At 50.2% G+C, this 23,303-nt stretch overlaps 1 protein-coding gene across 1 annotated transcript; it reads right to left on the bottom strand.

Annotated features, from left to right (window-relative positions):
* Positions 1-4,417: 4,417 nt before the first annotated feature.
* Positions 4,418-20,057, bottom strand: FAM167A (family with sequence similarity 167 member A). The gene is made up of 2 exons (XM_055580176.1): positions 19,432-20,057; positions 4,418-5,871 (listed from the first exon to the last, which is right to left on the bottom strand). The coding sequence occupies exons 1-2, from the start codon at positions 19,801-19,803 to the stop codon at positions 5,608-5,610; spliced, it is 636 nt and encodes a 211-aa protein (XP_055436151.1). The 5' UTR covers positions 19,804-20,057; the 3' UTR covers positions 4,418-5,607.
* Positions 20,058-23,303: the final 3,246 nt, after the last annotated feature.

Raw genomic sequence — 23,303 nt, 5'->3', positions numbered from 1 at the left:
GCCCTTCTTCCCCAACCATCACAATCTCAGACTCGGGGCTTTGACAGGGAGTTAGAGTGAGAGATCCTCTGCTGTTGCAGAGAAGCCAAGGGGAATGCAGTCAACTGAGCACAAAGGCCCCTTTCTAAATAAGCCAGGTGAGGTCTGCATGGGGGCTCTCGGTCTTGACCAACATCACCTATGCCTGAAGCACCTGGTGCCAGAGCCACCAGGCAGCTAATGTAGCATCAGGCTGGGTCTCTGAAAGATGAAGCTGCACTGTCCCCGAATTGTCACTTCCACTGTCCCCACACTCTGATCATTACCTGTCCAGCCTTTCTCCACCAGCCCTGTCATGCAGGGAGTCCCAGATGGCGCCTAGACCTCCAGCTGTGGACCCAGAGCTCTGGCACTGGAGCTCTAGCACTCCAGTCCCATATCTCCGTGTTCCCGCTTCCCTCCTTACTCAGTTGGGACTCCTTGATTCCACACTGGTTGCCCTTTTGCAAAACACTTAACTCTTGCTTCCCCATCCTGCCATGCACCTGGCTGGCACACCCCCTCGCCACTCTGCCTGCTCTGTGTGAACGCTGTAGCGTCTAACCATTGCTGGAGGGAAAAAAACACACACACACAACCTCATTCTCAGGATTTGCATCACCCTGAAAGACCACCAGCCTCAAGTGGGGAGCCAACACTGCCAGATGCTTCCACTACTCTTCCTAATAAATGAACATGCCCACTCGATGAGATAATTATTTCAAAACTTTCTTCCTGGACCTTCAACATTCCACCAACTCCACGTCACTCTCCTATTTTATAAGGACCGTAGGAAGGATCCAATGGGACTCTCCTCCTCTTGCCACCAGATTCCTTAAGCCACTCATCTTCAATCTTCCCTCTCATGACAATGAGTGTCTTTGCTTCCCTCCCAGCCTGGCTCCCCCACTTACATGCTGACATTCCCCTCCTTTCCTCCTTAAGAACTTCATTGTTACAATTACTTTTTTCTCTCTCCTGCACCATCCATTTCTTCTTTCCTAACAGATTATTCCCATTGTCAGCACCTTTACTATATTATATATTATGCCAGCACCTTTATTATACATTTTATTATGATACACTGTTGATGTACAATTAACACTCTATTATGCATTTATTTTGTTATACACTGTTTCAAGGAAACCAAAAATTGTTTCCCTGACTTCATGACTTTGTCCAGCTCCTATTTCTCAGCTCCCTTTACAGCAAACCAACTTGAAAGAATCCATTTCTTCACTCTCCATTTTGTCCTCAACCCACACAACTGGACTTCTGTGCTACCCCTGATCTGAAAGGGCTATTGTTGCTGTAATAAAGGACAAATGGGCTCTGTCTTGCTTGAAAGCACTGTTTATCTCTCTGTGTACCTTTTCTTTAATTTCTCCACAGCAGTCGATATTGACAACACTCTCCTTGACACATTTTCCTCTTTAAGGCTCCCATGCCTCCTTCATCTGTTTTATCCTGTACTTTATCAGCTGGTCTTTCTAAGTCTCCTTGGACTGTTCCTTCTTTATCAGAACACTAGATGCTGGAGTTCCTAGGGTGTTGCACTTCAGTCAATACTTTCTTCCTAAATGAGTTTATCTGAGTATGCTGCTTTTTAATATCACCCAAACACCCAAATCCAGGTTCCCCAATTTATGCATCCAACATTGGTCTTTTCCTGAAGTCCGAGTTCTTGCAGCCTAGCACCTACTCACTTCCTGCTTGGATGTTTGATAGACATTTAAATATAAGAGAACTGAGATGGAACTAACAACTAACTAATGTTGCCCGTCTCTTGCCTTGTGCTCCCCTCAAATTTTCTCATCTCAGTAAACAGCAACCCCCGTCCAGCTGCTGACCAGAGAGCCATCCTTAGTCTCCAGCTACCAGTGGGCCCTGCTGGTTTTACCTCCGAAGTATCTAAAGGGTGTCCTGCAGTAGGTCCCAAAGTAAAGCAAGCATGCCTTCCCTGCCTGCTTTGTTCCTTTGAAGGTTTCTCTAAGTGTCTGTGGATCACCTATGCTGGTCTCACGGGGGTGTTTGTTAGAACAGATTCCTAGGCCCTAAGCCAGAGCTGCACACCAGGACCCTTGAGCAGAGCCCAGGAATTTCCTGGGAATACGCATTTGCATCGGCCGCCCCAGGTGGTGCTTTATGTGGGCTTCATTTTAAGGACCGCTGCTTGAGATGTTGAATGAGTTTGACACAAATTCTCCACAGGGGACAGTACATTGCGAGGCAATGTACTTGGATGATGGAATTGTGATTTGAAATATACGTCCTGTGGGTCCGCTATCCAGCTGTGCTCTGAGTTTGACCCAAGTATTCTGAATCCAGTCACGTTTGAAGTGTTTAATGCAGGAGAGGGGCTTCCCAGGTGGCGCTAGTGGTAAAGAACCTGCCTGCCAATGCCAGAGATGCAAGAGACTTGGGTTCAAGCCCTGGGTTGGGAAGATCCCCTGCAGGAGGAAATGGCCCTCCTCTCCAGTATTCTTACCTGGAGAATCTCAAAGGAGCCTAGAGGGCTACAGTCCATGGGGTCGCAAAGAGTCAGACAGGACTGAAGTGACTTAGCACACAGGGTAGGAGACAGTGGGTTTGCTTTGGCTCTGGCTTTGGTCACAGTCAGGAATAATGGCTGGGTATCTTAACTTTGCATCCTGAGCTGGGAAGCTCTTGATGGCATCACCACCAAACAGCTCCCCGTGAGGGAAGGCACCAGAAGGACAGAGAATCCTGTAGCTCCTCTTCCCTCCCCACCCTCTTACCCACTCCCTCTTGATCTCCTCCTTCTTTCTTTCAATTCAGTGCTTGGCCCTGCGTGTGCTATAACAGGAACAACGTAAAAGGAAGCACATTTCTCCTCTTTATAAAGATGTCCTTTTGAAATATTTTAATTTCACTTTTGCTAACAGCAATATAGAAACAATCATAAAAAATAAAATTATAAATTGTCCATCGATTACATAATAGCACTTGGTATTGCTACAGGGAGGAGGTCCAGGGCAGGGTCAGGTCATCTCAAGCCTGTCCAGGCTCCCCAGGCCTCTGGGATCACTGCTGAGTCCACGAAGGTGTCAGACATTGCCCCACTTGGCAGTGTCTATGCAGACTTTGAGTTTTACACCCAGGGGTTCTTGGGGGTGTCAGAAAGATGGGCAGATAATGAGTAAAACTGCAACAGGACTGTATACACATGGTAGAGCTGGAAGGCTGCTCTGAGGTGATGACGGTTAGGCTGGGACTGACTCAGACATCTCTTGACCACACGAGGCAGGGACTTCACAGAGCCAAACTGACCTGGTTAGTTGTCTGCATTCACCTTGGAAATAGGGCTGCTAACAGATGCTGCACAATGAGTAAGAAAACACACCTGTCTTTTCCCTGGGCTTCTCTTCCTGATCCCCTCCTCCCTTATCCCAAAGTAAGATTCCTTGGGGATGAACTAAGCACAATAGCTCAGACAACTAACCTATTCCAAAAGGTGTGTGCCTTGATCTCAAAGAAAGGAATCATTAGGTTAACTGAGCAACTGAACTGCCCAGTTGACTCATCCACTGACTTGATGCCATTCAGCTAGATCACTCAGCTTTGGTTGATTCCAGCTTTTTCAGTTAGTGTAATGACTGGTTTCTAGAAAGAAAAATAACCAGTTGGGCACTTTTCTTCCAGAATACTGAATGGGCTTGCCCGTGTGGGTTGGGTGTGTATATGGTCATGTCTCTGTAGAGTGGGTGTGAGTGTGTGCAGCCCAGCCTGATACCCCACGACCTCAAGGGCTCTTCTGGAGGAAGGCTGGCAGGTGTGCCTCTGTAGGGCTTGGCAGCATCTGTACAGAACCCCCGAGGGAAGGCATCGCTGGGTTGAGGACAGGAGTGGGGCTGCCTGCCCTTCCACCAAGGCCTTCTCCATGGACCTCAGGGCCTCAGACTTCTGCCACTGCTCAGAGTCAGCTTGAAACAGATCTTGGCTATGTGGTTGTAGCATCTTTGAAGGAAGCATAAACCCTCTGGCTCTTAGAAATCACAAGGAAACACCAAATTATCCTCTGTCTAACCAGGGACCAATCATTTACAAACTCCTACTCCCAGCCCACAAGAGGAAACCAACCTTACCCCAGCATGGGTCATGGTGTGTGTGTGCGTGCAAGTATGCATGGGCCTTGATGAAACTCTACAGGAAGACGAAGCAGGAAAGGCAGAGCAATAGGGCACCTCATGTCGATGACGGAATGCTGACCGCAAGCAGAGTTTCAACTTGGGAGGTGACAGGGTTGAGTGAGCCGGAGAGTAGACAGCTTGGTAGTTCGTGGTTTGGCAAAGCCTTAGTACCATCTTTGGAATTCAAGTTCATTGATACATGATCCATGTAGGCATTATCAATGATGATTTTAATTAACACATCCATATTCTACAGCCACTAAAGAGCTGAGGAGCCTCGGGGGTGCGGGTGGGGGGCCTCCCCTCCACTAGCCTCTCTTATTCCTCTATGAACCAGAGGGCTTGGCTAGAAGGATCAAAGACTTTGGGTCAAACACCCAAAACCCCAGGCACAGGGCATTGCACTAGGTTAACTTCCTAAACTGTGGAGGGCTCAGTCCTCACCTTGCTGACTCTCCCACCTGTCCTTAGGGAGAACCTTTTAAACCAAACCCTAAACCTCTGTCAAACTTGACTTACCCACCGGTTCACCATTTGGGCAAAAATCAAACAGTTTAAACAAGCTGGCCATAGGTTAGTAACAGTCTGATTCAGGTAAAGTCAGGTGTTTAAATCAGGCACAGAATCTCAGAGGAGGCTCAGGGAGAGCTTCTGCGGAGGGCACGAAGGTGACGGAGGTAACAACGTCAGAATCCACCAGGAGGCCTCTGCTGGCCCCCCAGGGAAGCCCACCCCTAGGCCCTCCCAATCCCAGGTTGTGGGGTGACAGCAAAGGGGTTCTTTGGAGGTTGGGACGGGTGTATGTGGCTACCCGGGCGGGACCCCACATACTGGAAACAATTTACCTGGCACCTGTGGGGCCAAGGTCCAAGACCTTGCCCAGGGCACTGGTGGCAGGTGGGGCCTGCTTCCCTAAGTGCCACCTGTTATTCCTCTTGATTTTCCTTTGCTGGTGGGTCCCTGTTGAGGTTGCTGAGTCAGCCACTTAGGGTGAAGCGAGCCTCAGAGCACAGTGACAGTGTCATGGGCGCCACTGACGTATCTAATCACCTCCCTTCTGGGGTTCGGTGTCCTTGGGGAAGCCTTCTGCAAGAATCACAGCTTTGCCCCCCACCCACTTTGGGTTCCCAGGTCATAGCACCAGTGATTCCGGGAAACTGGAATCTGGGTTATTGAGTGGGGGGATGAGACGTGTGCGTGGGGTACCGAGGTCTCACTGAACATCGGATGGAGCAGCCCTTCTGCAGGACTCGGGGTATTAAACCAGGGTCAGGCATGGGGACACTGGGCTCCACAGCTGGGCTCTGAGAGCACTTGTCCCGGGGACACCCTGCCTCTGGAGAGACCCACGGGGGTAGCTGGGCCTCAGCGCCCTTCCTACATCCCCGGTCCACGTCCCAAACCCTCGTTCTGGCTCCACCGCCCGGTCTAGGGCGTCTCAGCACAGAGAAAACCTGCGGGAGTTGATGTTCATCTTGGTGACCCCGATGAGTTTGAGTGGTGCAGAAAGACTGAAGGAGGAGGCGAGGGGAGCGTCGCAGAAGAGGTCGGACAGCTCGTCCCGCTCCTCGAGCTCGTAGGTGGCGTCGTTGAGCATCCGCCGGTGGAGGTCGCAGGTCTGTTCGATCTTCAGCTTGTGGATGTCACTGCGCAGGCGCATGAGCTGCCGCGCCAGCTGCTGGTCCTGAAGCCGCATCTCCATCTGCCAAGAAGAGCGGGGAGGGGAGGCGTCAGCGCCAAGCTGGAGGGGGAGGTGGGGTGCTGCACAGTCCCTTACCGGCACAGACCCCGGTTAACAGACCTAACGAACGGCTTGCATCATCATTTGGGGACCCTTCCCTGGTGGCTTAGACGGTAAACAATCTGCCCGCAATGCGGGAGACCTTGGTTCGATCCCTGCGTTGGGAAGATCCCCTGGAGGAGGAAATGGCAACCCACTCCAGTATTCTTGCCTGGAGAATCCCCATGGACAGAGGAGCCTGGCAGGCTACAGCCCATGGGGTCGCAAAGAGTCGGACACGACTAAGCGACTAAGCATAGCACAGAGAGAGTAGCCTGTTCTCAGGTCAGGGAGGTGAAAAATCATAGAGTGAGGTGACAAATCAGGACACGCTTGCCGCACAGCCCTTTGCGCTAAGCTAGACACTGTGTCCAAATCCTTCTGGAAGGCGTGTGTGTCAGTCCTGGCTGGGAAGCATTCCCAGCTCAGTCTCATTGTTTACAAATGGAGTAAGGGTATAAAGAAATGCGTGGGAATGATAAATACCAAGTTCAGGAGCATGGTTACCTCTGGGCAGGAAGGAGAGACTGCGATTGTGGGAGGTATTCGGGGCTTCAGCTCTATTGAAGCTGTTTCATATTATATGCTGGGTGCTGGGTATGCTGTCACCTTATTCTTTAAACATTTAAGAGTGTTTGCAATACTTCTTATTTCAAAAGAGCCAAGCATAAATACATGCTAATATTTATTGGATGTTTTCCTGTGAGCCAGGTTCTAAGCTTTCTGAGTAGGTATTAGTCAGCCCAGGCCACCATACAAAATACCATAAACTGAGTGGCTTAAACCACAGACGTTTATTTCTCACGGTTCTGCAGGCTGGGAAGTCCAAGTTCAAGGACTTGGTGTGCTGAGTCAGTTCCCAGTGAGGACACTTCCTGGCTGACAGGTTCTTCCACCTTCTCACTGTGTCCTCATGTGATGCAGAGAGAGTGCTCTGGTCTCCTTTCTCTGTAAGGACAATAATCCCACCAAAAGGCTCTACTCCCATGATCACAACATCTAATCATCTCCAAAGGCCCTGCCTTCCAACACTGTCACACTGGGGCCTAGGGCTTCAACATATGAATTGGGAATGGCGGCGGGGGTGGGGGGTGGCGGGCAGACACGAACTGGGTATGTTGATACGCAACACTTAATCTTCACTACAACTCTGAAAGTAATATCACCAACCTACTCACAATTTCTGGGCTTCTCAGATGGTGCTAGTGGTAGAGAACCTGCCTGCCAGTGTAGGAGAAATAAGAGACTCGGGTTTGATCCCTGGGTGGAGAAGATCCCCTGGAGGAGGGCGTGGCAACCCACTCCAGTATTCTTGTTGGAGAATCCCATGGACAGAACAGCCTAGCAGGCTATAGTCCACAGGGTCGCAAAGAGTTGGACATGCCTGAAGTGACTTAACATGCATGCATGCACTCACAATTTCTAGATGAAGAGGCAGAGGCTCAGCAAAGTGAGTCCTCATGACAAGTCACAAAGCTCACAACTGACCGAGCTGGGATGAGGCACTCAGAAGTCAGACTCCAGAGCCCAAACCTCTGACCTCTAAGTTCACCTCTTCAGGTAGAGCTGGAGTGTGGGGCATGGGACCCATTTTGTGCCCATGACCTAGGAGAAGGTTCATGATATATTTAGTGGTTGTTTTTTTTTTCTACTGAGGAAGAAATGGGATAACTCCTCACCTGGCCACACATTTACAGTTTCCAAAATTCACTTACAGGTTAACTTTGTTGGAACCATACAGCCAACCCCAGGGTATCAGTGTGGCAGTTTGGTTGAATCCAGAGGAGTTTTAATGAGCTATTCAGTGTTGCAGCTTCGCTCCTGGAGTCTCTTCAGGCTCCTAGTGGAGTGTTTTCCATTAATGACACTTGGTCACTGAGGTCACCAGCTGCTCTTACTTGGCACGAGATCTGATTCCTTCTCACTGTTTACTCTGCTCGCAAGTGGTTAATGTTTATGTACTTCTGTTTCTTCACACTCAGCTGTGTTGTTCAGCCAGTGCTTGGAGCCAAACTGATTTAGAAAGACTAACTGTGAGATTCCAGAGGGACTTTCCTGCTGGTTATGCAAATAAACGCTAACATTCTCACTTTTCCCTCTTCAGGCTTAGAACCAAGTGCATTGCAGAAAAATTAGTGACTCCACCAATAAGCATTTCATTGCTCTATTTTCTCTCTTTCATTGTTTGATGTACTTCTACAGATCTCTTTTATCCAGATTTTATAGATGAGGAAAATCAAGATAGGAAGTCTTGCTTGGGGATCAGCAAAGTATTTAATGACCATCACCACCAAAGTATTTAACAGCAAGTTCATAGCATCCAGTTCATCCATTTACTTCTCAATCCTTGGGCATCACAACCCAGATGCATTGCCAATCAGACTACTCCAGTAGAGCCAGATTAATGATGGCAGGCTCGCCAGAGGGTGACTGGTCATTCATTCACTTATTTGGAAGCTGGGCTAGGAGCTGCCTAAGCCCTTCTGAAGGAGATGGGGGTCCAATTTTTCTGCAAGATAGTGCCAGCTCACGTCAGTGCTTTATTTAACATGGTCTTCCCCTGCGTAGGGAAGATCCCCTGGAGAAGGAAATGGCAATCCACTCCAGTACTATTGCCTGGAAAATCCCATGGATGGACTTTGTCCATGGGGTTGCAAAGAGTTGGACATGACTGAGCGACTTCACTTTCACTTTTTCACTTTCTGGGAGTTTGGCTTGAACCACTTCTTTTTGGGGTTTCCTGTAATTTGAAGATCGATCTCTTTGAAAGCTAGGAAGCCTATGGCTCAGATGTGAACCCAGCAACTGGCCTCATTGGATCCTCAATCTGAAAATATCCTCAAAAGTTGGAGAATTTCAGTTTCGACCAGGTGTTTGCAAGTCTCTGTGAGATGTGGTGGGCAGGGATGCCTGATGGGAGAAAGGGGCTATTTTTCTATGGCAAATAGATCTGGTCAAGAGTCTGAGAACAATTTAGGGTTGAAAAATCAGCTGAAAGAGGGGTGATAGTAAGGCACCTGTCCAATTTCCTTGGACAAGGTCACCTTGGTGGAGCCACCTGCCACCCACTGAGCTTGGAGGTGTCCACCTCTGCCTAGAAGGAAGGAAACCGCTTCCTATGGGGATGGTGACCTGGTCACTACCTTTGTTGGAGCCCCAACACTGGAAGGGGCTGGGAATTCTGTTTCCTCCACTGCCTTGGTCCTGAGGGCACATTGTCATGTGAGCAGCCCAGCCTAGGACTCACCTGCAAGACATATTTTGTTGTGACTCCTGAATAGAAATCCACTATTTCACCTGATGCTCAAAGAAATAGTGAAGCCAGTCCAGGGCTTCAAGGAAAAGCAGCAGTACTGGCCCCATTCCCACCTCCTCTGCAGACCACACAGGAGTTTTCCAACGGGACTCCACACCTAAAATCCTAAACTGAGTCCTCAATGAAGAGGTAACTTCACTGCAATCAAACCAAATCCATGTAGAAATGAGTTTTATGAGCCCCTGAAGAAACCTGAGTAAAATGTGCAGGGCTAAGAGGCTATTTCCCCCTTGCTAGGATTTTTTCAGTTGTGTTAAAATACACAGAGCATAAAACCTTACCGTCTAAACCATTGTGAAGTGTGCAGTTCAGTGGCATTAAAAACTTTTACATTGCTGCGTGACCATCACCACCAACTATCTTCAGAATCCTTTCCATCTTGCACACTTGGAGCTCCATCTCCATTAATTAATAACTCCCCATTTCCCCTCCCTTAGCCCCTGGCAACTACCATTCTGTGAATTTGACTCTCTGGTTACCTCGAGTAAGTGGAATCAGTACATTATTTACTGTTTTGTGACCGTCATATTTCATTCATTCGAGATTCATCCATGCTGTAGCATGAGTCAGATTTCCTTTCTAAAGCTGATGTATATTCCACTGAGTATGTATAGTTCACACGTGCCTTATCCGCTCATCCATGGATGAGTGGGTGTCTGGGCTGCTTACAGTTCTTGGCTCTTGTGAATGACGCTGCTATGAACACAGGTGAAGCAGGCTCTGAGTCCCTGCTTTTGCTTCTTTTGGGTGTAAACTAAGAAGTGGAATTGCTGGATCATGTAGTCATCCTATGTTTAAGTTTTTGAGGAACTGCCATACTGTTCTCCGCACCATTTTACTGCAGTTCTTGTTTTTATTCCTGCCAGTCCAGAGGCAGGAGTAGCCAGTTCCTCTTTTAACTCTCCAGGAAATCACTAATGACCCATGAGACTCGTACAAAGAGACCTCACAGCAAACCACTTACACACGCAGATTCTTCTTGTTTCCTGAGTTTCCTTGGCCGCCACCCTCCTTGATTCTCCCTTTCTATCCCCCCAACCCTGGAGCCTTACCACTCATCACACCCCCTCATCTCATCAAAGAAAACTGGAGAAATCTCCCTCCTCCTCTTGCAGATGTTGTTGTTAAGTTGCTAAGTTGTATCTGACTCTTGTGACCCCCATGGACTGTAGCTCGCCAGGCTCCTCTGTCCCTTGGATTGTCCAGGCAAGAATACTGGAGTGGGTTGCCATTTCCTTCTTCAGGGGATCTTTCCGACCCAGGAGTCAAACTTGAGTGTCCTGCATTGGCAAGTGGATTCTTTACACTTGAGCCACGGAGAAGCCCTTCCTCTTGCAAAGCAGTTTAATTACCACCGTTAGTTACATCTTCCCTCCCTTGGAGTTTCACCTTTCACCTTAAGAAATAACCAATCTCTCCAAATAAGATCATCTATTTTTCTAAATTCCACAAGACATACAGATACCAAGGAGGAAGGGAGGCCAGGATGAACTGGGAGATTGGGATCTACGTCTATACACTATCGATACTATGTATAAAACAGATAATAAGGACCTACTGTATTTCACAGGGAACTCTACTCAAAACTCTATAATGACCTATATAGGAAAAGAATTTTCAAAAGAGTGGATATATGTAAATATATAGCTGGTTCACCTTGCTGTATACCCAAAACTAACACAACATTGTAAAGCAACTCTACTCCAGTAGAAATTAATTTTTTAAATCCCCTTTCAATCAGTTTGACTTAAGATAGTCAGTGGCAGCTTCTGTTGCCTGAGACCAAGCTCCGTGACTGGTACAATAAGTTTTTCCTGCCCTCAAAAGAAAGAAAGAGACAAAGAAACAGGCTCTCCTAAGAGCCATTCTTATCTGACTCAGAGAATCACACGTGTGTTGCCTGCAGCCAAGCACTCAGAGCAGCACAACCATTGCGACAGGGCCTGGGTCAGCGGCTACCCAGCCCACCCCCCCCCCACCCCCGACTTCGGTGCATGTGCTTTCTCACCCGGTGAGAACACACCCTTTCACTATGCCCTAATTATAGGATTGCTGGAGTTACAGACCGCGCCTCTGAGAATCCTGTAAGTATCTTTATCCCGCAGAGGCCACAGGCCACCCTGGGAGGGGGGACTACCAATCACATGTCCCACAGCTGAGCCTTTGCCAGGGAGAGCATTAAGCCCACATGGATGGTGGAGTCACTGGGACCAGGTTTTAGGGCCAACGTCTCTGTCTTTTAATAAAGGCTCAAAACTGGAAGGCCTTGCCCAATCTCCATATTCTGTACCTAGAAGGACCTAGATGGTGGAATTCTTGCCTTTATTTGACCGGCATTGCTCAGCTTATGTGGCATATTACTTCTGATCTACTTGCTTCCTACAGTTCTTGGAAGGGACATTATTCAGGTAGACAGGGAAAAAAAATCCCAAGGTGATCAAGGACATTTTGTTCAATCCTTGTTTCTAAGGCTGGTGTCTGAGCTATTCTAGCCTCAGCTCAGCTCAGTCATGTCAGACTCTTTGTCACCCCATGGACTATTGCTCACCAGTCTCCTCTGTCCATGGGATTCTTCAGGCAAGAATACTGGAGTAGGTTGCTATTTCCTCCTCCAGGGGATCTTCCCGACCCAGGAATCAAACTCAAGTCTCCTGCATCTTCTGCAGTGGCAGGTGGATTCTTTACCACTGAGCCACCTGGGAAGCCCAGCCTAACAGCTACAATTAATCTTTGATTGATGCTGAAGAGAGACTGGGTATAAAGTCCAAGCCATTCTCTCAGAAACACGCTCCCTTCTCTATGGGACTTAATGCTGGAAACTTGGGAACAGTTTTTGTAACCTGTCTCATGATTTAACTAAAGGTCCAGTACTGTTTTAATCAGTATTGTTCAGACACACACTTAGAAGCCTGGATAAAACATGACTCATTATTTGATCTTGGCCTCTCAGAAAGAGCCAGAATCATGCTGTGAGGAAAGAAAGTAAGGCTTGTCACTGAAGCGTGCTGCTGGTTGGCAATCTCAGATGCTGGGAAAAGTTAAAAAAATTTTTTCAGACACCCCTAGAAACCAAACAGTGTTTGTGAATTGATATCCAGAAGATGCTGTCAACTCGGGGAGAGGGTAGAACGTGTTTCTCAGCCTCCACTTACTCTGCAGCCCCTGCCTTGGGGCTGGGGCAGGTACAGGCTGGATGCAGGGTCTACTGATGTCGCTGGCCAGGGGTGTGGGTGGGGGCAGGTACCATGGCTCCCATCCTCTGTCTGGAGGGGTTCCTCCGAGGTGCTCTCCTGATCCCCCTGGAGCCATTGTCTGCTGGGAGGGGAAGTCGGAGCAGAGCCCCGGAGCTGGGACAGAGAGCAGGAGCTGCTGCAGGCCCCACCAGGGACTCTCCATCACCAGTGGTGAGTCATACTCTACATACTCTATGATAAGGTCTTTGATTTTCAAACTTGGAAGGTCCCAGGCCAAATTACCACCTATATAGGTGAGGCTGACCTTTGAGAAGAATGTGGTGATGCATTCTGCAGGCCTCCGGTCTGTACCCAGAGCCTCTGGGTTCTAGTCTGCTTTGATCTGAATCTTTGTGTCCACCCTTCCCCCAGATTCATATGTTGAAACCCTAACGCCCAATGTGCTGGTATTAGGAGGTGGGCCTTTGGGAGGTGGTGAGGTCACGAGGGGTAAGGGCCCCTCATGAAGGCTTTTGTTGTTTAGTCACTCAGTCGTGTCTTACTCTTCATGACCCCATGGACTGTAGCCTACCAAGCTCCTCTGTCCATGAGATCTTCCAGGCAAGAAAACTGGAGTGGGTTGCCATTTCCTTCTCCAGGGGATCTTCCCGACCCAAGGATCAAACTCACGTCTTTCATTGGCAGGTGGATTCTTTGCCACTGAGCCATCAGAGAAGGCCCATCATGGGGCTGTTCTTATCAAAGAACAAAGATTTACTGTTCTTATCAAAGAGACCCTAGAGAGTCCCCTTGCCCCTTCCATCGCATGAGGACATAGCGAGAAGTCTTTAACTCAGAAAAGGACCCTCTCCTGACCATGCTGGGACCCTGATCCCAGACTTCTAGCCTCTGGGACTGTGATAATTGAATATCTGTAGCTTATCAATCACCTAGTTGGAGAAGTCTTTAAATCAGAAAAGGACCCTCTCCTGATCATGCTGGGACTCTGATCCCAGACTTCTAGCCTCTGGAACTGTGATAACTGAATATCTGTGGCCTATCAATTCCACCTGCAGTGGCCGGAATGGACACAGACAGTTCGTGTCCAGCCCGTAAGGAGATGAGGGGCTCTGGCAGGTGATGTGACCCCCTCTGTGGAAAGGGGATGCTCGTCCCCTTCCCCTACCTCATAAGAGTGCATCCTGCGCAGGAGGGAGCCCTGGAAACCTTATGCCCAAGAAAGGAATTCTATGCCCGAAAGTGAGCTGGGAGAGAGGGGCACTGCTGCCAGGGGCAGGTGAGCATGCCCACACTCACCTCTCACCTGCACCAGCCACCTCTCTGCCTCCCTCCCGCTCTCTGCACTCAGCCCTTCAGTCAAGAGGCCAGCGCTCAGGTTTCTCCCCTTCTGCAAACCCTTCAAAGGTACAACCAGCCCTCTTGGCTCCCTTGCTCTCTCCTTGCTCGGGCCCCCATTCTCAGCCCCTGGCCCTTTGAAGTAGTCATGCTGGGTCTGTGTCCCCTCTTTCAGAACCAACCCTTCCCATGCCAACGTCCTCAGGCCCAGCTCAGCCCTTGAGCCCTTGTTCCCCAACCGTGAAGGGTGAGAGAGACTCCCACATTGGACTCCTCCTACCACAGCACCTACACACGGCACTGGCTATCTCCCCATGCTCAATCACTCAGTCATGTCCCACACTTTGTGACCCCCTGGACTGTAGCCACCAGGGTCCTCTGTCCATGGAATTCTCCAGGCAAGAATATGGAGTAGGTAGTCATGCCCTCCTCCAGGGGATCTTCCCAACCCAGGGATCGAACCCTTGTCTCCTGCATTGCAGGAGGATTCTTTACTGCTGAGCCACCAGGGAAACACCTTTATCAGTTCTTTCAGTTCAGTTCAGTTCAGTTCAGTTCAGTCACTCAGTCGTGTCCGACTCTGCGACCCCATGAATTGCAGCACACCAGGCCTCCCTGTCCATCACCAACTCCCAGAGTTCACTTAAACTCATGTGCATTGAGTCAGTGATGTCATCCAGCCATCTCATCCTCTGTCATCCCCTTCTCTTCCTGCCCCCAATCTCTCCCAGCATCAGGGCCTTTTCCAATGAGTCAACTCTTCGCATGGCCAAAAGTACTGGAGTTTCAGCCTCAGCATCAGTCCTTCCAATGAACACCCAGGACTGGTCTCCTTTAGGATGGACTGGTTGGATCTCCTTGCAGTCCAAGGAACTCTCAACAGTCTTCTCCAGCACCAGTTCAAAAGCATCAATTCTTTGGTGCTCAGCTTTCTTCACAGTCCAACTCTCACATCCATACATGACCACTGGAAAAACCATAGCCTTGACTAGACGAACCTTTGTTGGCAAAGTAATGTCTCTGCTTTTTAATATGCTATCTAGGTTGCTCATAACTTTCCTTCCAAGGAAAGTTAATTTCATGGCTTCAATCACCATCTGCAGTGATTTTGGAGCCCAAAAAAATAAAGTCTGATACTGTTTCCACTGTTTCCCCATCTATTTCCCATGAAGTGATGGGACCAGATGCCATGATCTTAGTTTTCTGAATGTTGAGTTTTAAGCCAACTTTTTCACTCTCCACTTTCACTTTCATCAAGAGGCTTTTGAGTTCCTCTTCACTTTCTGCCATAAGGGTGCTGTCATCTGCATATCTGAGGTTATTGATCAATTCTTTAGTAACAACTAAAGGGCAGTGTCTGGCCAGATTAACAGGACAGTCTTTCTCCTGCAGGAACAACAGGCAGAAAGCCCAGCTACATGGAGGAGCCTTGAGTAAAGGTACAATAGAGCTAGAAACCCTTGTGCATCTAACCTTATCTCAGCCAGCACCCAGCCTGGATGGCTCTGAGCAACTAATTATTCTCACCATGCTCTGGGCATGGCTCCCTCCATCCCTGCTTTAGGGTTGTTACAAGACATTGCTAATAACAGGGGTCCCATTCTGAGATCAGAAGAATTTTAAATGCAGGCTTTTTGACAACTCCTGGCCCCAGACTTGAACATCTGATGTGAGCACCGGTACCCAGTACACAGGAAAGAGATCTGGGTCCAAAGCCTGGAGATGCGGGTCTTGGCTTAGTCACACCCTTGTGTAAGACCTTGGAGAAGTTACTTAAACTCTCTGACCCTCAGGCTCATCATCGTTCTGAGCCTCAGTCTTTTCATAAAATGGGAAGAGCAAATACCTCCAATTCTTCTCACTTAGATACTGCATGTAAAAGTGCTTTGGGGACCATGAGATGCTTCCTAGGTGGGCAGGGTTAATGTGGGTGTCTTCATGCCTCTCACCTCCATCCCCATCAGAAGATGCTCAGTGAGCCTGAATTGTCATTTGGCCATTATCATTCAGTGGCAATGGATAACACTGGCCTCAGAGGGCAGTGTGTGGACACCCTAGTCACATGCTTGTCAAGCGGGCAGCGCAGGCAAGAGAAGGTTAACCTGGAGAAGCTGGACCCGAGCTGTGGCCACGAGGGGCCAGCTGCGTCCACAGCTACAGGACTCCTGGCACAGCAGGCCTTACAGTTATTAAAACCTGGCAGGTTTCTCTTCCTTTTTCTAACAACCATAAACACCTTTTTGGTGGGAGGCTTTGTCTGTGGGGATCAAACACCTGCGTGAGGCTAAGAGAAAAATATCTGTTGATGCTCAGGGGTTCTTGCCACAAAGACAAGCACTTAGGAAGCTGGGATTTTTATTTATTTATTTTGGTTTTAGTTTTGGCTCTGCACAGGCCAAGGAGACGATTTCTCCCTTTCCTTTATTCTTCAAGCTGGCAAGGGGAATGTTTTAGGATTGAAGACAGAAGGCAGAAGGGAGCATCTCTTTTTCTCTTGGGCTGTGAACTCTGGAGTCAGAGGTTTGTGACATTCTGAATTCCAGGCTTAGCTAGAGGGCTGAGTCCCACAGCTTCAGGGCCATGCCCTTTCTAGGTGACCCTCCCCTACCCCACCACCAACTCCGGGCTCCTTGGCCTAGTGAGGCTACTCTGGAGGTGGAAAGCTGGAGGCTGTGACCTCTGGCAGCGGGAGCAACCCAGATAAAGCCAAGTCACAGAGGGTCATTTCACCCGGCTCCGAGTCTGTCTTCCCAGAAAGCAAACCTGGGGAGTCAGAGGGCCTAAGCCGCCAAGTACAGAGCTGGCAGCCCTGCCTGCCATGGCTGGGTGGCAACACCTCTCCTGGACACTTGGAGAACCAAAGGTCAGGTCTTGCTGGCTGGAGAAATAGTGCCAGCAGGGTGTTTAAGTATTCCCACCTTCCTTCTACCCACAATGAGTGACTCTGAAGGAAAACTCACTACTTGCAAATCCCTGGGGGTGTCAGAAGTGCCTGAACTTGCCCTGCAGTCAAAGCTGAGAGGGAGGGCAGACCCTGACGGCGCTGCTAGGATCCTCTCTGGCCTTGGAAATAAACCAACATTCAAGCAGTCACTCTACCTTTGAACTGGCCTCCTAGGAGGCAGGCGTGGACCACCCATCCTTACAGACCCAACTTCACCTGCCTCTAGGAGGGTCAGCAATTGACAACAAGCACCTCACTCATTCCCTGGGTCAGAAAGATCCCCCTGGAGGACGAAATGGCAACCCACTCCAGTATTATTGCCTGGAAAATCCCGTGGACAGAGGAACTTGGCAGGCTATAGTCCACAGGGTCCCAAAGAGTTGGACATGCCTGAGCACGCACACACCTCACTCAATGCATCAACTGTCCCAGGATAAGATAGAGACCTATTCAGGGCACAAACCCACGACCGAGCCCAAACTCCCAAGCAACTGAGTTTGGCATTGCATAGGGCAAACAGCCACACGGCTGACTGAATTGCAGGTTTTTAATTGGTTTCCTTGGCCACATCAAGAGAAAAGACCTATTTGCAAGTGAGCCTGACAAATTGCCAGAGAAAGTCCACCCAGGTATAGAGAAAACTTGACTCTGGGCTTAAAATAAAACAAAGGTTATTGAAACCAATTTTGAAATGACTATTTTTTTTTAATGGGTTAATTTTTAATGACACCTTCAACAAGTTAACAGATGACAAATGAGGAAAACAATGACATGAAGTTGATGTTTGAGACTTAAAACCAGAGAACAGGCATGTTGATCAAACGTTCGACTCTGTTTTCAAGTCAGTCAAAGGATTTTATAGGTTGCCTCTGTTAGTGTTTAATCTTAGAAGCAGGCAGAGTTGCATGTTTCAGTTGGCCTGCCCGTGCATCTGTATTAGGGCTGCTCTGGCCAGACTTACAGTCTTCTGAACAAACTCAGCTCGTAGACGACTCAGCGTGGGATGCTGTGACTTTAACTCGGGAAACCCAAGCCTATAGGGTAGATGCAGCAGGGACAGGGCTTAGGGCGCAAGCCTGGGGGTCCTGGGACTCCCCTCTGAGGTCCTGTCTTGGTTCTCTGACCCCAGTCTTGCCTGCTTTTCAGTCCTAGATTCTCAAATTGTGGTCCGTGGACCAACAGTACAGCACTACCTTGGAGCTTGTTGGAAATTCAGAATCAAGGATTCCATTCCTGTAGGATCAGAATCTTCATTTTAACAAGATCAGAATCCTCCCATTAGAGTTGCAGAGTCTCTGCTTTGAGAGTTTCTCTACTTGCCACCTGAAGAGGCCTGCCCGATGACAGGGCCCTATGGGGGGGGACCCCCCTCACCCATGGCCTCTCTCCCCAAAGCTCTGCTCTCACTGGTAAAGGCTGAGTTCACCACTTACTAGTCATATAATTCTGGGCAGGTCGTCTGACTCCTATGAGCCTCAGTTTACTCATCTGTATAATGGAGACAATAATACCAATTGCAAAGGTCTGTTCTAGGATTCAAAGAGACCACAGTGTAAGGGCTGGACTCTCACCAGTTTTGTTTTTCCCTCTGCCCCACCCTACACATTCTGTTGACTGCCTGCCGACATCTCTTGTGAAGTGACATTTTTAGGAGTCACAGAACAAAATCAACTGCCTTTGGAAGACACCCCATAGTACAGTGGTTAAGAAGAGCCAAACGACACAGCTTTGTATGCCTACCCCCTTCTCATGTGCTGAGCGCCACCACTGATGGGAGTCTGCCATGACCATGGGCAGGAAAAGGGTTGAGCTGCTGGTCCCAGCTCCCAGTACATGCCCAGTGCTCACACTTACTCCAGCTGGATGCCCTCTCACCCAGTGCGTCAGCCGCTCAGTCGTGTCAGACTCTTTGCAACCCCCTGGACTGTAGCCCACCAGGCTCCCCTGTCCATGGGATTCTCCAGGCAAGAATACTGGAGTGGGTTGCCATTCCCTTCTCCAGGGAATCTTTCCGACCCAGAGATCTAATCCGGTCTCCTGAATTGCATGCAGGTGGATTTTTACGTTCTGAGCCACCAGGGAAGCCTTGGTTTCTTGGCAATTTCCAGTCTCCGAGGCTCAGCCCAAAGCCTTCACCCCCGCCAGGCCTGATCAGCCATGTACCCCAGGCATCTCCCTATTTACCCCTCAATGTGCATAGAGCACTGCTGGGCTGAGCCCAAGCTACACAGCCCCACTGCCCAGCACAGCGCCGTGGGGAGAGTGGCTGCTGAATAAAGGATCACAAGGGCGGATGGCAGGATGACAGGCCTTGACAGGAAGAGGCACAGTTACAGTCCAGGAAGGAGCTCAAGAGACTCTTCTGCCAGACCCGACTTCACCTGGCTCTAGGAGGATCAGCAATTGACAACAAGCACCTCACTCACTTCTTGAACCGCTCAGCTCTTGGACCACTCAGTGTGGAATGCTGTGGCTTCGGGGTGGCATCAGGAAGGCTGGGGACACCTTCAGAATATGGGCTCAGGCTCTCCATAAGTACCTGTGGTTGGGGGCTGATGGACACACGGACCACATGGACCTACATAATAATGAGGCCCACCCTTGTCTGAATAGGAAGATGTGAAATTAGCAGGGGAATAGACAGAGAAAGGCTTCTTTTCTGGGGTTTCCTGAAGGGACAGCCACTTACTTACCAGTTCCTTCCTGAGCCAGGCTATAGCTTCGTCGATGCTCTCAAAGCCCTCCAGCTTGCCAGTGGGCGGGGGCCCATCGTCCTGGTTAGCCCTCCCGTTAGGTGGGGGATGCGGCCTGAGTGCCCTCGTTCGCAAGAGCGAGGGTTCCTCCTCTGCAGAGCCCCGCGGCTCGGCCGCCGGCCTTGGGAAGGGCCACGTCTGCTCCTCCAGCCTGGCCTGCCACTCCAGGTAGGAAGGCCTGCGGGTTTCCAGCCTCAGTTTCTCCGTGAGGGCCTTCAGGCTCCGGAGGTGGTCATCTGGAGGTGGGGTTGTTCCTGCCTGCCCTTCTTCCCCACCGGCCACTTCTTCTACTTGGATCTGGGGCATAGACATTCTAGAACCTGCCCAGACAGCCAGACATGAGAGGTGGTGGAAGGTGCCGTGGGATTCTTGGTGGGCAGCAAGGTCGAGTCCTGCTCTGAAAGGGTCTCATCCAGTGGGGGCCGAGGCTCCCAAGGGCATCGCTAGGAAGGGCGCAGCTCCAGGAGTCCAGGGGGGCGGAGTGGACCTGCACAGTGTCCACTGGAGCAGCTGCTGACGTTCAGGGCTTAAGAGGCTTCCTGGAGTGCTGTGGGCGCCATGCTTTGCAAGAGGCAGGAACAGACAAGCATTAGCAGGAATCTTCGGGGGCAGCTTTGCCAAGATCTATCAGTGCTGGAGGGGCAGGCAGATCAGACGGCAGTGGGGATGCAGGATGGACCCCGTCCGCTTCGCAGGAAGGGCAGGCGGCGGCGGGAAGCTGCTGGCTGGTGTGGGACCTGCAGGAAGGATTGGAATGACGTCAGTGCTGACCCCTCCCTTGGACACAGCCTCAGGAGGGGACGTGGAGGCTCAGAGAGGCTTAGTGCCTGAAGTCGATGCAGGAAAGAATGGACTTTGTACAGTGTCTTACCATTTAGGAAATGGTTCCACCCCTATTATCTCATTTAATCCTCCCTGTAAGTCTATAATTACTTATTTTTGTCTCCGTGTTATGCATGAGGAGTCAGAGTCTCCAGAGGTTACATGGCTCACCCAAGAGCTCCCAGTGATTAGTAAGGACGCAGGCTCAGGTCTCTTTGAGCTAAGGCTGCCAGCGGGAGGGAAAGGGTGGTCCCCAGGCAGCCTCAGGTGAGCCTTGGGTCCAGAGACCCCTGACTCCGCCCCACCCTGCCCACTACAGCCCCTTCCTAGGCTCCAGTTCCTCAGGGCGAGTCCTACTGCACACCCTCAGCTTCTTTCTCCAAGGACAACACCTTACCTCACCTCATCAGAGCAAGAAGCAAAGAAACCTGCAGAGGAAGACCAGGCTGCTCTCAGGTGGATGGTTAAACGGAGTGAGGCCATGACTCACCATCTACAAAGATGGTTCTCACATTCACCTAATATGCCCACACAGCAGCACCTCCCGGGCTGGGGCTGCAGTTCTTTGATCTGACTTGGCCTTCCCACCCCCACAGAGGAGGTGAGAGCCAGGCCCTTGTCCCATCACAGGGAGGCAGGGAAGTAACTGAGCCAGAATCAGGCCCTGGGCTCCCAGCCTCTGTGTCCCACAGGGTGTGGGCAGGTGGAGGTGGGCCATCAGAGTGGGAAAGCTTTCACTTGGGCAGAGAAGAGGAGTCCTTGGTTTTCAGAGTGAGTTTTGAAAATTTGTGTGAGGGCATGAGGTTGGGCAAAAGACTGAACTGGTATGGAACAAGGTCCAAGATAAAGCTTATGTGGGGGAAAAAAAACAAGACATCTGCAGCCCGGAGAGGACACTTGGTATGGAAAAGATGGGGAATGAAGAGATTTGTATTGACCTGGATGTGCCTAAGGAGAAAAACTGAAACAAAGAGTTGTGATTGTGTGTCTAGGGTGATGGGAACCAGGCATGGGGCGATGGTGTGAGGGCTGGGCCACTAGGGAGGCTGTGGGCTCATCTCCCACCTGGGCTTGGAGTTATTCAAGAGCTGAGCCTGCTGTCTCTCTGGACGGTTCCTGCAACCCCTTCCTGAGATCGCATCTGACCAGAGCGATGTACTGCACCTGGCTCCAGGAATGAAAAGAAATCTCCCCCTGCTGATGGCAGAGGAACCTAGCTCTCAGCTCCAGTCACACAGATGAGAATCCCCCGAGGAACCTCCACATGAGTCCCAGGCCTGTCCCAAGGGTCCTGACTATTAGTCTATAGCCAGACTCAGGCATCAACATATTTTAAAGCTTCCCAAGTGATCTGAGAGACAGATCTGAGTGATCTTGAGACAGAAGCATGAGACAGAATCAGATCGCTCAGGTGTAAGTGCTCCCAGGCTTGCTGAGCATCAGTTTCCTCATCTATAAAATGGAGAGTGACAATACCAGCCCCCTAGGTTTGGGACACTGGCAGAACTAAGGCTTGTGAGGACTTTCTGTAGGCATAGCACAACCTGCAAATGTGGGGCATTCTCATGGGGGCCTTCTATGCAGCCTCACTGTCATCCAGGCTTCTCAAGAATCTCTCCAAATCTAAAGACCCATTAGCCTCTGTCTGGGGGCCCTCCCAGGCACCATCCACCTCTTTGCTGAGGTGCCAGAGTCTGGCTGGAGTGTGCCCAGGGTGGTTTTACCTTCCAGGGCATCCTCCACTGACAGAGGAGCGCTGGTGATGTCCAGCGAAGCCTTTTAAGGAGATGAGCCCTGAGATCTGTGAGCAGAAGAAGCTACTGGGACGTCTGTCTGCCTCCCTTTCTGCCAGCTGCACCCTCCCTGCAGAGGGAGGACCTGTTAGGAGGCGTGCTCCTTCTGGGGGGAAACAGCTCTGACCACTGTCGTGTAGCTACCTCCTGGGGGCGGGGAGCTTATTTTAATCAGCGGTTTCTGCATCAGTTCCAAGATGGTGTCAGGACGACTTGGCAGTATCGGCAGGAGCGTCTGTGGGAGTCAGCCCGTGCTGATCCCTGATTGGCTGAGCCTGAGCGTATAAGGCTCCCCTGGTGTGTCTGTCTTCTCCCTCAAACCTCATGGCTGCTCTGAGGAGCGGGTGAAAAAAGTAAAAGTGAAAGTTGCTCAGTTGTGTCCGACTCTTTGCGACCCCAGGGACTATCCAGTCCATGGAATTTTCCAGGCCAAATACTGGAGTGGGTTGCCGTTCCCTTCTCCAGGGGACCTTCCCAACTCAGGGATCGAATCCAGGTCTCCCGCACTGCAGGCAGATTCTTTACCAGCTGAGCCACAGCGGAAGTGAAGAGCAGGTGGTATCACCCTATTTCAAGAATGGGAAGATTGAGCCCAGGAAAGCTGAGGGACTTGGGTGTCCCTCCTATGTCCCTCCTCCAGGGGCCATAGGCCTTGGCGTCAGTCCCCCAGGGGCCCAGTTCTGTGATCTTCAGCATGTGGCTTCAGACCACTCCGTGCTTCTGTGTCTTCTCCTGACAAATGGGGAGAATCAGGACTCCCTATGGAATTTGCTGGGCTTGGTGCAAAATGTCAAAGGGCACCTTGTTACAATGTACTACGATTTGGGGACTTCCCTGATGGTCCAGTGGTTAAGAATCCACCTTGCAATGCAGAGAATACGGGTTCAATCCCTGGTAGGGGAACTAAGATCCCACATGCCGCAGAGCAACTAAACCAGAGCCCGTGAGCCACAACTAGAGAGTCCATACACCGCAATGAAAGATCCCACACACTACAACTAAGACCTGAGGGGTAGCCAAAAAAAAAAAAGTACTAAGATTTTCAAGACAGGGACAGCAGAGCATGAACCCAAGGACAGGGTTCTGTGGGGCTGCCCAGGTCCCTTGCTCGTGAAGCTGGCTCCTAGGGTAATACTATCAACTCTGTAGGTCATTCTGAAAACTAGGCAAGGTGACAAATATCAAGCCCTTAACAGT

This window comes from Bubalus kerabau, chromosome 4 (genome assembly GCF_029407905.1).
Source record: "Bubalus kerabau isolate K-KA32 ecotype Philippines breed swamp buffalo chromosome 4, PCC_UOA_SB_1v2, whole genome shotgun sequence".
In the NCBI taxonomy this organism is placed as follows: domain Eukaryota; kingdom Metazoa; phylum Chordata; class Mammalia; order Artiodactyla; family Bovidae; genus Bubalus; species Bubalus kerabau.
The sequence above is the reverse complement of the archived record's forward strand: the minus strand, read 5'-3'. Positions and strand labels throughout refer to the sequence as shown.